Source organism: Scardinius erythrophthalmus (assembly GCF_964197995.2).
Source record: "Scardinius erythrophthalmus genome assembly, chromosome: 22".
Lineage (NCBI taxonomy): Eukaryota > Metazoa > Chordata > Actinopteri > Cypriniformes > Leuciscidae > Scardinius > Scardinius erythrophthalmus.
The window spans coordinates 5,287,501-5,304,392 of NC_138242.1; the positions used below are offsets into that span (position 1 = coordinate 5,287,501).

Sequence of the window (16,892 nt, forward strand, 5' to 3'; positions counted from 1 at the left end):
ACTGACACGTGGTTGATGTTTAGGTCATCGGGTTTAGGGCATAGGTGTATGTCTGTCATATATTATTTAGATCCACCACAGCTGGCTGTTCAGGCTGGCTAATATCAGCTCAAATGTAGGTTGAGATGATGGTGAGGATGGAAATCATACACAATACATTTGAGCTCATCCTGCTACATTACAGATGACAGTGAAGCTTTCATTTCTGTCATAACGGTTTCAGATAACGGGCAGCTTTTCCTAACGTCTCTATTATGTAACGTTAGGTGTGTATGTGATTGAATAGCATTTATTCCAAATGCATGTCACTGCATTGCGGAATCACGTGACCTTCACGAAGAGCACGTAGCATGGCATCTTCACTGCCACATTCGAGCCTAAAATATTCTGATGCTTGCTTATGTTTGCTTAATATGAATAACCGTCATGTATTTTACCTCATATCGGCGCTTTTCTGTCTGTCAATCATCGATATGAAGTTTTTTTCCGCCTTCAACCAGGAAGTGGCTGCGCGTGTCAGTCACTTTCCTGTGTTTATCGCGTGCAGGTGCTTTTTTAAAAGTCATGTTTTTTTCTTCATTAAGTGGCTTGTTTTGTAAAGAAGAGGTGAATTATGTGACTTTAAGGGTTTAGCACGTAGACAGGATGCGTACGTGAGGAGTCGCGTTTGAGCCGGTGAGTTACGTCGCAGGAATCTGAGTCATGTGACCAACGCGCGCCGCTTCATAAACCAAAGTCACGTTCACCCAGTCATAATTAAACATCATACATTTGCTGTAAGAATTGAATACGTGTCGTGCATTGGATTGAATACGCAAAGACGCTGTTTTTACCTGATATGACCTTTATAATGACTTGAGTAACACAGTCTAGTCATATTAGGCTATACAAAGCGGTTAGTTCAGATGTGCACACGAAGTGCACTTTTACAACCACATTGCAAAGACTAGTAGTTCCTTTAGAAATGGCAATCTAGTTTATGAGACCATTTCAGGCACTCCTTTATAAAAGTATATTATTTGTAAGCCTATTATTATTTCTTTTTTTAGAAGTATGCACTCTGTACTCTTTTTCACGAGATTTCTCTGCAGCTCATATGAGAAATGCAAATGTTCTTGGTTTGTAAGTTACTGTGTGGTAAACATTTACATATCATTTCATAGCAGTTAATGAGTCACCAAATGCAGTGTCACTTCAGTAGTGACTCTGATCTGATGTAACACTCATGCAATATTAGTCAGTTCGGTGGCTTAATGTATACATGCACATTTCTCAGTCACTCGAATACATGTTATAGATGCATTCATTCATTGATACTTTAGAGCAGCTGCAGGACATACTGTACATAGCAGGACTGCATTTGTTGTCTCTTTAGATAAACTGATAGACAGTGACACTCAAAAGATTGATATCATGGTGTAATTGACTTTTTCAGCACATGTTGGGCTGCTAGATCTCTCGTCTGACATCAGACTTTGGTGAACAATGAAACTTACAGTGTAGAAGGAACCCAAGCTAGACCAGCATATCAGCTGTTGACCACCTAGCATTGTTGTTCCCATATGAATACCGTTCTGCCAAAGAACACAAAAAAGAAAAGAAAAATGAAGAAATGAAGATAGTTTTCCATGTAAAACCCAATGTATACTTCGTTTTTTTACTTTTTACTAGGGCTATTCAGTCTTGTATGCCACAGACCCACAAATATGATCATCCACATGCAAGGGACCCCCATCCTAAAATGCAAAAGTTTAAAGACCCAAATTAATACTCAAAAATGAATGCTATTTAGTTATTTTTTTTCCACTGTAGAACTAATGTTAAAAGTTAACTGTATTTTATATATATATATAAAAAAAATGAAATCAATTAAATTAAATTAATTAATTGTGTAATCAAATGTATACAATTTTATTTATTTTAATATTTTTAATGTTAATTGTTTCTTTTTTACACTTATTTTTTTAATTTATTTAAGTTTAGTTTTATTTAAATGTTTTTTCTTTATTTATTTATTTATTTTAATTTCTTTATTTTAATCAAAAGTATTAATTTAATGTTTTAAATAAAAAAAATGTATTTATTTTAATTATTTTTATTTAATATTTTAATATAATGTTTATTTATTTATGTTTATGTAAATACAAATATTTATATATTTTTTTTAATCGGATATATTTATTTAGTTTAATCCTATTTTTATTTATTTCTTTTCCTTTTTTTACACAGTTTTTCTCTAAAGTTCTCTAAGCTCTTCCACGTACCACCTAGCACTCCTTAGTTTGAAAACTCCTTTATACTCACGTAAACTAGTGTACAGTGCATGCGTATAAAGACATTCTTATTGCTAATAAACCCTGGGTAGAAATAGTGTAGACACTGGACCATGACTTTCTAAACTTTCTAGTGCGCATGTGTTCACGCTATCAGATTGACTATACTATAAAAGGCTACACATTTCCCTGAACGCAAATACTAAGCGCTCATATCCAAACTGAACATGAAGATTATCAGTGAATAATGACTTGAATGTCAGTTTGTCACATAAAGCTATTAAATGACTTCAGAGAACTAGGAATATAGGGCATGAGTCGTGTGGACTTCACGAATCTGCTGAAATGTAATCACCTTTTTTTCTTTAAGAAATCGAGCTGTTCTGCTATTTACACTGGTTCTTTCTTAGTCATTTCTTCCCAGTCACTTGTAATATGTTGCCTAATAACAGCAGTGTAGCTTTCAGTGAGCAAATTTAGCAAATGATATTAAAGCGGATTTAACCATTTTTTATGTTATGGACATCACTCTAGCACACAGAAGGAATGCATTGACATTGAAAGCTATATTATAAGCTATATATATCCTACCCATTGCTTGCACAGAGAGGCACTTTAAGTTTGAAGTCTGAGTGAGTTATTATAGGAGGAGGCGAGCAACAGTTGACCAAACATGGAAGAAAATGAGTTCCCCTAAAAGTTTTTATAATATGCTGTACAAAAACATTCCAATAATCCTCACATTACAATATCAAGTGCAAACCTAAACAAATAGCCATTTATAACCTGTTTTCTTAGTATTATACTATAGATATCCCTCTATAAAGTGATTTGTTTGGTGTTTCTCTACATCCAGGGATGAATGCTGCTGTTCGGGCTGTTGTCCGTATGGGAATCTATGTTGGAGCCAAAGTCTACTTCGTTCATGAGGTCAGTCTCTACTTCATCCTGTCTTTTGGATGTGGATGTCTTTACATGCTGTATATACTTATATTGATGTGTGAACAAACTAGTGTGTATGTCAGTGCTGTGTAACATATGGGTCTAATGGCTCTCGATGTTGCTGTTCACCCTTTCCAAATGGCCAATCATTTATTTCCAATATAAAAATGTTAATACTCAAGACGTATTATGAGTACACACAGCCTTATTAGTTAAATAAGTCATGCATTATACATTATATTAATCTACTACAGAGTTGTTGGAATAGCAGAACTGTTTTGGGTAAAAGGCCTGGCCTCATATAAACATGAATTTCCATTAGCATCACATGGCATGTAAGCCCTGAGATGTCTGGCTGTGATGGGCCAAATACCGTCGCCCACTGTGCTCTTATGCAATGGCTTCAGTGAAGAAACCCACACATCCATTTTCTCCTGATTCCTCCCTCATTCTTTAAGGTGAAACGTGTCATTTGTTTAATCGTTTGCTAAGGCAAGTGTTTGCAAGTGCTGCTAATGATGCAGAAATGACACACTTCATCTTTAATATCAAGACTGTGCCATGTAGAGACATTTTGTAAACACAAAGCCATGTCTTTGCCAAGCCAGAACATTGCGTGCCAATCTCAGTAAGCTGCTTCATACGATTACCTAGAGAATTGAATTCATTTCTGGTGACTAAGAGGTCATTGAAGGATAGGAGGAGGGATTGTATTTATGTGTTTGTGTGTGTGACTTACAGGGTTATCAGGGTATGGTGGATGGAGGCGACAACATCAAGGAGGCGAAATGGGAGAGTGTGTCCAGCATGCTGCAAGTGGTGAGTGTGATGAGAATCATACGACCCCTCAAAGCACTTACACATACCTCTGCTCGTACTGTCACAAGGTCATCGGTTACTATTCATAGTCCCCACGAATTTAAGGCCATATAGAAGTCTCAAATATCTGATTTCAAGAGGTATTTGGGGATAGAAAACAGAAATCACAATACAGCCGAATGCGATTGATTATTAAACTTTAAAAGGCTATGATTTACTGTAATTAAATGTGAAAAAAGTAAAAGTTGCGCATTCTACAGGCTTGCGGTTTCAGAGCAGTTCGCAATAAATTAATACCATGCGTTTATGCCAAGCGATTGCTTATGATCAACTCTTGATCATTTATGAAAATGTTTACCTTATGGTGTTTATATCATAGATGCAAACGTGTTGCCTCGTTCTAACAAGCACTGCTGCTTTGTTAACGGGTTACCAACCTGTCAGAGAGTGTTAGTTCAGACCAAAGTGGAAATCAACCCATATTTGATCAGGACAACTCTCGGCATAGTTTTAGCATGTTTTTTTTAATATGGCATTGTTAATGTATTTGGTCTTGATGGACTAGATCTGTTACACTGCTGCTGATTTTGGTTATTGCTGCTGTATGAAGAGCCTTGCAACTGCTAATAGATACACTGACATGCTAAGCATGCAAGATATGTTGCTGCTGCAGTTCATAAACAGACATTAGGGCTGCACGATATTGAAGAAAATTGCGAAATGCGATAATTCATTAAATAATGCGATATTCGATATGCGATACGATAATGCTTAAAGTGTGTAAAATAAACTTAAATTATCTTTAAAATATATTTAAAATTAACCTGCATGCGTGTTTCACATTCTTTTTGTGACGAAAAAAAAAACCCCTACAACTTCTGAAAGTGAACAGCAGTGTTTTATTCATTTCATTCATTTAACAACAGACACTGAATAATCAAATGTAAAATTAAAACACTGCTTAGTTTTCACTTTATGAATTAAATATTAAAGCTACAGAAGTTATTCAGCCAAGAGCAGTGAGTGATTTTCTCTTTGTCTTTTGTTCATGACCCCAGTTATTGCAAGCCGTTGCGATATGCATATCGCGATATATACATTTGCGATATTTCGATAGTTTCTATATATTGTGCAGCCCTAACAGGCATGCATACATCTCGTAGCAGATCTAGGCAGGTGGAGCTGGGGGAGGTGGAGGGTTTCAGAGGAACTCTAATAGCGCTCTGCAGGACTAGCTTACAGCAAACAATGAACCAGACTATTTAATGTTGAGCAAGCAATCTCGTTGGCTGCAGGATCAGCAAAGGCTAGTCAGCTTGTGGCAAGCTGTAATGATGTGATTGCTTGTAGATTGCATGTAAAGGACCTTTATTACTGGGGTTTCATTACTGAACTAGATATTTATAATTTTGACTCATCCTTTTTCTTAAAAAAAAAATTAAAGACGGAAATTTGAGGTTTCTAATTTTTTACAAGTTTTTGGCTTTGTCAAAACCTGTATTATTTGAATTTGTATTACAATCATCATATTTACAGTCATTTTACAGTTTAGGATGTTACCCTGGACAATGCCCTATACCCATAATGGTATTTATTTTTATTTGAGCCTTACATTTGATTTTAAAACCCTGCAGATCCCCTACTGTGGTTACCATTTTTTAAGGAGAAACTGATATCTTTAAACGTCACCATTCAGCAAACACCAAGTAATGGGCCAATACCTTTTCAATCTCATGTTTACAATGGTTAAGATTTTGTGTGATTGTGTTTCAGGGCGGCACTGTTATTGGTAGCGCACGATGCAAAGATTTCCGCACGCACGAGGGTCGTCTGAAGGCGGCTCATAACCTGGTGAAAAGGGGCATCACCAACCTGTGCGTGATTGGAGGAGACGGCAGTTTGACCGGGGCCAATCTCTTCAGAGAGGAGTGGAGCGGCCTGCTGGCAGAGCTGGTCCAGCAAAGTATGAGCTGCAGACGACACAATAGAAATACAATTAGTATATTGAGGGTGTTGTTTATTTCACATAAAAAGCGTTCTAGCTATCTTTAGCTTGAAGTTATCTGAATTTTGAAATATTGGTTAAGAACTATTTAATTATGCTTAAATTAGCCAAATATAAGATCAAACAGACTGATATGCAAATAATAATACAAAAATATTGTCTAGAATTTGATCTTTCATGTTGCATTTTTTGTTGTTGTTATTTTTTATTATAGATCTGATTGATGAGGAGGCGGCTCAGAAATACTCTGCTCTTCACATTGTGGGCATGGTGGGCTCTATTGACAATGACTTCTGTGGCACCGACATGACAATAGGAACAGACTCAGCCCTCCACAGAATCATTGAGGTGGTGGATGCAATCATGACTACAGCTCAGAGGTACTTCAACACTCCATAACAAAGCAGAAAAAGTTTCCAGTTGTGCAAGTTGTTTCTTGTGAACAAATATGCCAATTCACATTTATTGGCTAATCATTTTTTTGTGGTTTACAGTCACCAGAGGACATTTGTGCTGGAGGTGATGGGCAGGCATTGTGGGTAAGATTAGCACAACAATTTTTGCCCTGGATTTGTTCAAAACATATTATTGGCATGCTGTTTGCGTTTAACGGTGAAATGATGCTGTCTACTGTCAAATCAGAAACTGTTTTCTATATATTTGTATGTGCTTGTGTATGAAGCTATCTGGCATTGGTGAGTGCCCTGGCATGTGGAGCTGACTGGGTGTTGATTCCTGAAATGCCCCCTGAGGATGGCTGGGAAGAGAAAATGTGTCAAAAACTCTCTGCGGTAAAACAAAAATACATAATTCCTCACTAAATCTACATGCAGCACACGTGATATACTTCTTATTAGTGCTCACACTTTCTTTCAGATTTATTCTCACTAGTTTTTCACATGAAAAATCGTCAAAACCATTAAAGTATGCTTGTGGTTGTACACAGTTTTGGGGAAGTGAATCTAAAATTGTTGCTTATTAAATAAATTAGATGAACTACAGTGAAGCTTCACTCATGATAAAGTAGAATGTTCAATGAAGTGTATAGCTTTCCATCACTACTTGCTAGAGACGTAGCTTATGTAAATAGTCATACTACTTGAAAAAAGACACACTACTAAAAAATTGGTTATACATACACATTTACAGTTTAAAAAAGGTATTTATTCCAGAGTCATCTGTGTACAATGAATTCATTTTCCACTTTCTGAATTTATTCTTCTGTTTGTAACATGCCTATGTTTTTGTGGAACAAATGTGTTCACTGCCCCAGACTCGATCCAGAGGTTCAAGGTTGAACATAATCATAGTCGCTGAAGGAGCCATTGACAGACATGGAAAAGCTATTACTTCTAGTATAGTCAAGGATGTGAGTACTGGATGTTTTCAAAGGGAGAGAGCAAAAATCTGGAATCCTCTAGATCTGCAGTTGCCCATCTCCAGTAAAGCTCCAAAACGACCGTAAGACTTTCTACCACATGCCACACGATGTACAAGGGCTTTCACACTGACAGCGATTTACAGTGATAAATGGTGCACAAATCATTCTTTTTTCAATAAGATCTGGCAATTTTTTGCTGGCCTTGACCAAAAGTACAGTGACTTGGAAACTTTGACCAAAGGCACAGCGACTTCAGTCAAAAGTACACCAACATTATACGAACAGTGACTTGGTGTCCTCAACTGACAGTGATCAACAGTATATTAACTTTAAGACCTCGCACAACAGCATAACCAAGTGAAGTCTGCGAACAACAAAAACCTTGACCAACAAAAAGTAAAGATCCAACAAAATAGTGACTTTAAGGCATTGACTAACAACACAGACACTTGGGGCCCTATCTTACACCCAGAGCAATGCACCGCCAAGTGCGACGCAAGTGTTTTTTGCTAGTTTCAGTCCGACGCAGTTATCATTTTCACGTCCTGCGCCACGTTGTTTAAATAGCAAATGCATTTGCGCCCATTTGTGCGCCCATGGGCGTGCTGGTCTGAAAACGAGGTGTGTTCTGGCGCATTGTTGGCATGTTGCTATTTTGAGACAACATTAAACTAGCAAAAGTGGATTCGGACACGCCCTAAGTGTGCCATTCACTTTAGACCATGCGCTTAGATCATTAAAATAGGGCCCATGGAGACATCGGACAACAAAATAATGACTTGTAGACATTGACCAACTGTACTGCAACTTGGTGACCATGATCAACAGTACAGTAACTTCTCAATCAACAGTATAGCTACTTTAAAACCTTGTCCAACAGCACAGCTACTTTAGGACATCGAACTTTAGGACATCGAACTTTAGGACATCGCTACTTTAGGACATCTGATTTGTAGACATTGACCAACAGTACAGCAACTTGCCAACCAACCGTATAGTGACTTAAAGATCTTGAACAGCAGTACAGCCACCTGTAGTCCTTGACCAGCAGTACAGGGCATTGGCGACCTCAACCAAAAATACAGCAACTTGGTGAACAATTCCAGACCTTGACCAACAACACAGCCATGTGGTGACCTCGGCCAAAAGTATAGCAACTTGGAAACCTCATCCAACAGAAAATGAACAATAACTTGGTTACCTTAATCTACAGTACAGCAACTTGCTGACCAATAGTATATTGACTTTAAGACCTTGACCAACTGCACAGCCATTTTGAGGACCTCGAACAACAGTATAGCAACTTGGTGACCATGTTCAACAGTACAGCAACTGCTTGAGTCTTGACCAACAGCACATCGACTTTGGGACATTGAACAACAATATAGCAACTTGCCGACCAACCATGAACTTAAAGACCTTGAACAGCAGTACAGCCATTTGGAGTCCTGGACCAAAAGTACAGCAACTTGGCGAACAATTGAATTGAATTGCTGTTAGAAAGAATGCACCTTAACTGGGTCGTGTGGTGTAGTGGTTAAAGATCTGGGTAGGTAATCTTGCAAGGAGCACGCCACTCTCGTTACTTTGAGCAATTTGAGCAAAAGTTGCCTCATTAGAAATGGTGTTTCAGTAAGTGGCGATTTACTTCATGGGCCACTTCTGCAGCCTCAATTCCAGCTTTTTGAATCTCTCCCGTTGTTTTTGTCATCAGTTTGTGACCTGTCTCTTACCCTCATAGAAACGAGCAGGAATGAAAAGGCTGAATATCATAATAGTAGCTGAAGGTGCGATTGATCGTAACAACCAGCCCATTACCTCAGAACATGTAAAGAATGTAAGTACATGGTGTATAGAGATCCAGCTCCTGCATTGATCCCTGACCTCTCTGAGCTCTGTGTGTGCTCCCTCTCTGGCTTTGTCCTGTGTGGTTTGCTTAAACACACACACACTCTTTTCTGGTAAGGCACATGTGGTCACCTCGAACATAACCAGCTATGGCTATCCTCCACTTAACTACTGCACGGCATCAGTGTCTTGAATGCCACCCAAAGCAGGAGCATGCACATTTTCTAGTGCTTTACAGTTCAGTCTTATCTGTTCTTTTCGTTAGAATAATTTGTGTTACAAGAAACATTAGGTAGGCGTCACTATTAGCATTGCTCATACTTACTTTCTTTTAAAAACCTCTAACCCTAAATTTTAAACTTCATTGCATATATTGTCCCACTTTATTTGTGCAACTGACTTGAATGATACACTTGCAACAAAAAATAAATATCTTAAACTTTCCAGAATACCATAAACTACTGTGCATGTGTGGTAGCCTAAGCCTTTATCATGGGACAAAATATCATAGAAATATGGGAATTTTCTTCAGTCAGACAATGTAAGAATCTAGCTTTACTCATGCTTGTGGAAACATTTATGTTTTCTTTGTTCAGGTTATTCATAGTGAAAGGAAGTATGTTTCCTCACCCTGAAAAAGGTCCTGCGGGAGTTGAATTATTTACAATGTTTTGCACCATCTCTAACGCTAACCGCTAAAATATGGGTTCTAATGTACTGACTAGCATGGGACGCTGTTCTGATTTCACCAATTAATGCTAAATCTCTTAATCTGCATGTGTGTTGCAGCTTTCTTGTGAATCTTTCTGCTAAACGCATGTACTACTATGACTGGTTTGTGTATTCTGTGCTTGTACTTAGGTTTATCATTAAATGACTTTATACTGTTATAAAGGAGATGTTATAGGTTAATGCAGCTCTTTTAAATCCAATGAAAGTGGACGGTGACCAGGGGCCGTTGTACTTTTAAAAAGACAGAAGCATTATAAAAGTGGTCCATGGACTATATTAAATTGTGATCTGTTCTTAACAAAGCTAAGTTAAAATCTTAAGCTGGAAAAGAGCAGCTTGAACATTGATGCTATGAATAACTCAGTTTTGGGTTAATATATATATTACTGTAAGATTTATAAACATTATGAAGACATGTTGTACTGAAAATTCAAAATGCTCATAGACATTTGCTTTATTTGGAATTAAATGTTATCTAGTGTGATGGACAAGAAGTTTTGTTGACAAAATATGACCTAAAACCTCTAAATTCCCTTGATTCCTATAATTCAAGTTTAAATCTTCTTTATTTCCTTTTTCCAGCTGGTGGTTCAGTGTCTGGGCTTCGACACGCGTGTGACCATCCTGGGCCACGTCCAGAGAGGAGGGACCCCCTCAGCATTTGACAGGATTCTGGTGAGAAACTCTCGGGGATAAAATCAGGAGGCTTACATTCATTACATAAACAGATCTCATGTCCACACACTGCAATTGCTCTGCTGTTCTAAAGTGCACTCTGGGGAACTGAGAAAAAAAATAATGCCGGAAAAGATAGAGAGCTTCTTTCCTAAGTGGTCCATTTATTTTCAACATTATGCTTATGTACATATTATGTGGCATGCTGTCGATTGACACAAACAACACTTACAGTAGGAAAAGTATAATAACCCTTGGATTCAACATGCATGAATTGGTTCTTGAATAAGCTACAGCAATAGACAAACACAGTCTGCTTAAACAAATAACACACACACAAAAAAAATGTTTCCTATTGACTATCTTTATTGAACATATTAAGTAAGCATTCTCAGTGCTGGGTGGAAAACATATGTACATCCCTAGGGTGATTTAAAATGGCGTTTTCTGTCATATGAAACTATTTCTATGCATAAAGTGAAGATTGCATTAGAGCACGCTAAAGCACTACAGATTGCATTGCTGTTTTGTGTTTGTTGTCAGGCCAGTCGCATGGGTGTGGAGGCGGTTCTGGCGCTGCTTGAGACCACTGCAAACACGCCAGCATGCGTGGTGTCTCTGTGTGGGAACCAGTCTGTGCGGCTGCCCCTCATGGAGTGTGTGCAGATGGTAAGGCTTGGACAGATGCCACGTCGGGTTTAGTGCTGTGATAATAAAGATCCACGCTCATGCAGTTCAGCAGAGGAATGAGAGCATTGCATTACTGCCGCTCTCATGAATCATTCTGGCATTTGCATCCCTATGAGCTGAATTTAATGACATTTATTTGCATTTAAATATTTAATAACATGTCATTGTATAATTAAATAAAAATTATAATTAAATAAAAATAAATTTATATCATTTTATAATTATAAAAAATATGATTAAATAAAATGTGTCTGGACGGGTTGATTTACATTAATGAAAAATGTGCTTAATTGAAATTGACATAATTTTCACATTCTTTGTGGAATTTTTTCTTTTTTTTTCTTTCGATGTTGATATGAAATATGACCCAGAGAGTGTTTCCAACAAATCAATTCAACCCAACATAATACATGTCACAATATCATTATAATGGAAGTGCTTTTTCTGTCTTGTAGACTCAGCAGGTGCAGAAGGCCATGGATGAGAAAAAATTTGAGGAGGCGGTGCGGCTACGTGGCAGGTGCGTTTGCTACATTTAGTTTGAAACTTTGCTATTTTTAGTATCTTGACTCTACAGGTGAAACTCGAAAAATTTGAATATCGTGCAAAAGTTCATTTATTTCAGTAATTCAACTTAAAAGGTGAAACTAATAGATTATATAGACTCATTACATGCAAAGTGGGATATTTCAAGCCTTTATTTGTTATAATTTTGATGATTATGGCTTACAGCTTATGCAAACCCTAAATTCAAAATCTCACAAATTTTGAAAATGTTCATAAGCTGTAAGCCATACTCATCAAAATTATAACAAATAAAGGCTTGAAATATCTCACTTTGCATGTAATTTTCAACCTTCAACCTTTTAAGTTGAATCACTGAAATAAATGAACTTTTGCACAATATTCGAATTTTTCGAATTTCACTTATAGCATAGTCTTGTGCTCACCAAGACTGCATTTATTTGATCAAAAAATACAGTGAAACAGTAATATAGTGAAATATTATCACAGTGTAAAATAACTGTTTTCTATTTTAATATATTTTCAAGTGTAATTTATTCCTGTGATCAAAGCTGAATGTTCAGCATCATTACTCCAGTCTTCAGTGTCACATGATCCTTCAGAAATCATTCTAATATGATGATTTGATGCTCAAGAAACATTATTATCAATGTTGAAAACCGTTAAAGTTTTTACGGAAACTGTGATCAAAATTCTTTCAGGATTATTTGATGAATAGATAACATTTATTCAAAATAGATTTTTTTATGTAACTATGTAAAAGTAACTTTTGATCAATTTAATGTATCCTCTAAAAACTTTTTACTGACCCCAAATTTTGAACGGTAGTGTGTATGTTGTATTCATTTTAAGCATAACTACAAATAGAACGCTTAAATCTTATTAAATATAAGAATAACACTTTTATGTTTGTGTGTAAATGCAGGAGCTTTGAGAACAACCTGAGGACTTACAAACTGCTGGCTCACCGCAAACCAGAGTCTGAGCTTCCACACGTGAGTGTTGCATCCTGAGAGGGACGCCTTGTTTGTTTTACACTGGTGATCTTTGACTCCATCTCAACACAACAACACCTCTGTTGACTGACATTAGCATGCTGTTGGGTCAAACTTAGCTATTCTCAACCCTCAGTACATGACAGAATTCCAGCCCTAACAGATGTTTCCAGTGGAAACCAAGATTAATTATTCCTGTCACACATCCTGTGTGAATATTTCTGCTTGTGGATAGTTATTTTTAGCTCTTTTCTCTAGCTAATATTATCTCAATGCCACAATATCCTTAAAGGGCACATTTTTTGTAGCATTTATTTTTAGTGATCTAAGTGATCGGAATCATAATTTTTAGTGGATGATAAAACCGAGAAAAAACAACAACATGGATTCCTATTAAAGGATGCAAGCTGTATTTAGAGACCAGAATATCATATAAGTTTTGTAATGGACTCTTTTGAATTAGACAATCTCCCAGAACACCCTAGGAACTACATAACAATGCCCTGACAACCATCCATGATACACTAGCATCATGGTGGCAACAATAAAATAAAATAATTATAAATAATTGAAATAATTAAATCCCATAATTCCAGATGTTTCAATAACTGATTATTCTTCAAGGTTTACACTTGTTATTACCAATGGATTTTACTATTTTATTTTATTACAAATAGCAATTTCTCAACAGTTTATTTCAAGGAAAATATGTTTGAGCTTGACATAACTAGAAAAAAAATATATATTTTAATTTGTTCCATGAAGACATTTACATGACTTTTCCAGCTCTAGATATCACACTTTTAAAATTTCCTGCAGGTTTTCCAAGACCATGAAAAAACATTTGGAAAGAGTGTAAAGGCAAAACCATTGGATTTTGAACATGGCTTCATCCAATTTTCAGATTACTGCTTTATAAATGTATGCAAACAAGTGCATATTTAAATAGATAATGCCTCATTTGCATATTTAATCATGACATAAAAAAAGTTTAATACTTGTGGTGTCTTGCCTTTAAATAAGAATCTTAAAAAGCCGTTTGAACTTACTTTAAAGATTGTCTTTTCTTATTTTAAATAATTGTAAGCTACTTTGGGGAAGCGTTTATAAGCGCTGATGCTTAGTATATTTTCTGTTGCTTTTCTAAAAGCCTTGCGTAGAGAACAGGAGTCTTGAATGGAAAAGCTGCTACAACACAGTCAGAAAAGTCAAAAGGGCCGCTTGTCCAGAAGTGTTTAGTCAATAATCATTCTCTGGTGCTCCGGGCTGTGTGTCGAGTAAACCAAAGACCAAATTACCCTGCGCCTACTGGAATGGAAAACAGATTGATGAATGCCAACGGCTGGCTGGAAACATTGTTAAATTCCTAACAGGCATTGAGTGGTAAAAACAAAAACATGAGGATGATCAAGAAGCACAAAGCCACAAATATATAGACATACTTGCTAGTTATATAAATGAATATGGCCATTTTAGTTTGCTATTAACATCAGCCCATATATATCCAACAGGACACCTGCTGTATTTATTATAGACAACTGAACATAAGTCAATATTATAGCTGAAGCCTCATACTAGCAAATGCTCGAGAAATGACCTAAATGTAATTTATTGACATATTTGTCAGCGTAATAAGCGATGTTATGTCTTCTTCCCCCATTCAGAGCAATTATAACGTGGCTGTGTTGAACGTGGGCGCCCCCGCGGCGGGCATGAACGCAGCCGTGCGCTCGGCTGTCAGAGTGGGCATCTCCGAGGGACACAAAATGTTTGCTGTCAGTGACGGTTTTGAGGGATTCTATAAGGGACAGGTAAATACATATTTACTTTTACATTCCAGTGTTTAAGGATCATCCAGTAGGATTTAAACGCAATGGTTTATGGGAGCCATTCTGTAGAGACACAAAGAAACACAAACAGTCTTTACATATGAACAAAATCTTGTCCCTCTTGGACCCCAAGGCTGTTTATAATGCCAAAGGCCAAATGTGTTTTTTAAATGGATATATAATAATAATAAAGCTTTATTGCAGACACAGGTCCATATAACACATCATACAGTACAAAAAGGAGATACAAAATATACATAAAAATTGTATATAAAATGTATATAATAAAATGTAGTAGAGGTTAAATAGTAGGATGGAGGATAAAAACCTAGCATTTTTTTAAAGAAGAATATGGTATTATATAGTGTGTATTATAAAATATAAAATAAAATATTTGATATAATTACTAAGTTGTATAGGGTATACTAGTTTAATTGGCTACATGTCTTTAAACATTTGTTGCTTTAGATACACTACCATTTAAAAGTTTGTGGTCAGTGTGTTTTTTTGTTTGTATTTTATTATTATTATTATTATTATTATTATTATCAAGGATGCATTCAAATGATCAAAAATGACAGTAAAATATTAAACAGAATGACTTTTCAACATTGATAAAAAAAAATTGAGCAGGAAATCAGGATCATGTGACGCTGAAGATGTAATGATGCTAGAAGTTCAGCTTTTATATCACTGGATTAAATTACATTTTAAAATATATAAATATTTAAAATCAATGTTTTTACTGTATTTTTGCAGCCAAATAAATGCAGCCTTGATGAGCGTATGAGACTTCTTTCAAAACATTAAGCAAGTGTTACCGACCGCAAACTTTTTAATGGTTTTGTTCGTTTAATTCAAGTTTTGTTGTGTGCGCATTTTCCACATATTAAAATCAAGTTTAAAAGAAAAGCTTCCTTTATATAGGCCACATACAAACATGAACACAAACACTGTATTTACACTCACATCCAGTTTCTGGTCATTGTATTGCTTCAGTAGTAATAGCATTAAGAGCAGACGGTACATTAACACAAGTAGGCGCTGATAACAGCACAGACTGCAGTGTCCACACCTCCAGCCCTGCACTGCTGCTCTTTGCTCTGACAAAGAACACGACAGGATTAACATAAACCAATTTACCACTGTAGTACCTCTGTGTACTGATAGGGGGCGATGCGTAATCCCATTAGCCTTATGCCGAGAGCTGTTGGAGGAATGGAGATAAACACAGAGCAACTAATTTCATTACATGGGCTGGGCCCTGGTGTAGATAAAGACATGATCCACTAATCGTCTTATTGAACAAACGCAAGGAGGATTACAAACTTGGGTAGAGTAAGCAGTGCCTCGTCAAATCCATGTGTGTTATTATCAATGGCTTCAAAATGAATATTTTTTAACATCTACTAACATTTTCGAGTTCTTATTTTCTGCACTGCCCTGCAACATCAAGTTTTTTATTTTTTTTGCTAAGAGAAGTCTCATCCATGGCTGATCTCCATTATGATCTCTTCAGCCAGTCTAATCCAATAAACCAGTGAATGTAGAAAGCACATGAGTGGTGATCACATTTATCCCATTTGCATTTCCATTTGAAAAACTACAAAACCTAAGGCAGGGATGGGCAATGGATCCTGGATTGTCTTCAACCTCTAATAAAATACTCACCAGTATTCATATTTTCTTGCTGCATTAATTCATCTTTAATGCAGCAAGAAAGAAGCTGAAAAGAGGTAGATCTTTAAGTTCTGTTGCTATCGAACTAGCTGCAATTTAGCAAACCGTTGCTTACCTCCAGTTCTTGTTGCAAAATGGATAAACCATATTACACACGTCTTCCAAGCTATATCAGCGTGTACATATACACCGACACCTCTTTAAAATGTACTTGTTTCACTTTTAACTTTCACTTTGTTTACTCATTTTATTTAATATTAACTTAATATTATTATCACGGGAAAAGTGAACCGCTGTCCATCATTTGGCACTTGGTGATTGTTAGAAAAATGTTACAACAATTTTGGAAGTTTTTCAATTTTAAACCATGACGACGAGTCGGTGAATATCACATACGCAATGTGCAAACTTTGCGCGAGAGTTATGCCGGTGAAGAAGTCTCAAACCCCAGTCAATTATTCACCTCAGAAAATAAAAGTAAAAACTGACGAGCTTTTG

At 36.5% G+C, this 16,892-nt stretch overlaps 1 protein-coding gene across 5 annotated transcripts in view; it reads left to right on the forward strand.

Moving 5' to 3' along the window:
- Positions 1-16,892, forward strand: part of pfkpa (phosphofructokinase, platelet a) — a 33,534-nt gene that overhangs the window by 640 nt on the left and 16,002 nt on the right. For 3 of the 5 annotated variants that reach the window (XM_081353417.1, XM_081353418.1, XM_081353420.1), the window contains 12 exons: positions 3,130-3,203; positions 3,957-4,034; positions 5,808-5,997; positions 6,254-6,419; positions 6,534-6,578; positions 6,722-6,830; positions 9,162-9,257; positions 10,583-10,675; positions 11,219-11,344; positions 11,821-11,885; positions 12,816-12,885; positions 14,550-14,696. In XM_081353417.1, the coding sequence (XP_081209543.1) occupies positions 3,130-3,203; positions 3,957-4,034; positions 5,808-5,997; positions 6,254-6,419; positions 6,534-6,578; positions 6,722-6,830; positions 9,162-9,257; positions 10,583-10,675; positions 11,219-11,344; positions 11,821-11,885; positions 12,816-12,885; positions 14,550-14,696 (1,259 nt within the window). Of the gene's footprint in view, positions 1-3,129; positions 3,204-3,956; positions 4,035-5,807; positions 5,998-6,253; positions 6,420-6,533; positions 6,579-6,721; positions 6,831-7,312; positions 7,409-9,161; positions 9,258-10,582; positions 10,676-11,218; positions 11,345-11,820; positions 11,886-12,815; positions 12,886-14,549; positions 14,697-16,892 lie in introns of all 5 variants that reach the window. The other 2 variants (XM_081353416.1, XM_081353419.1) reach the window with 2 other exon arrangements.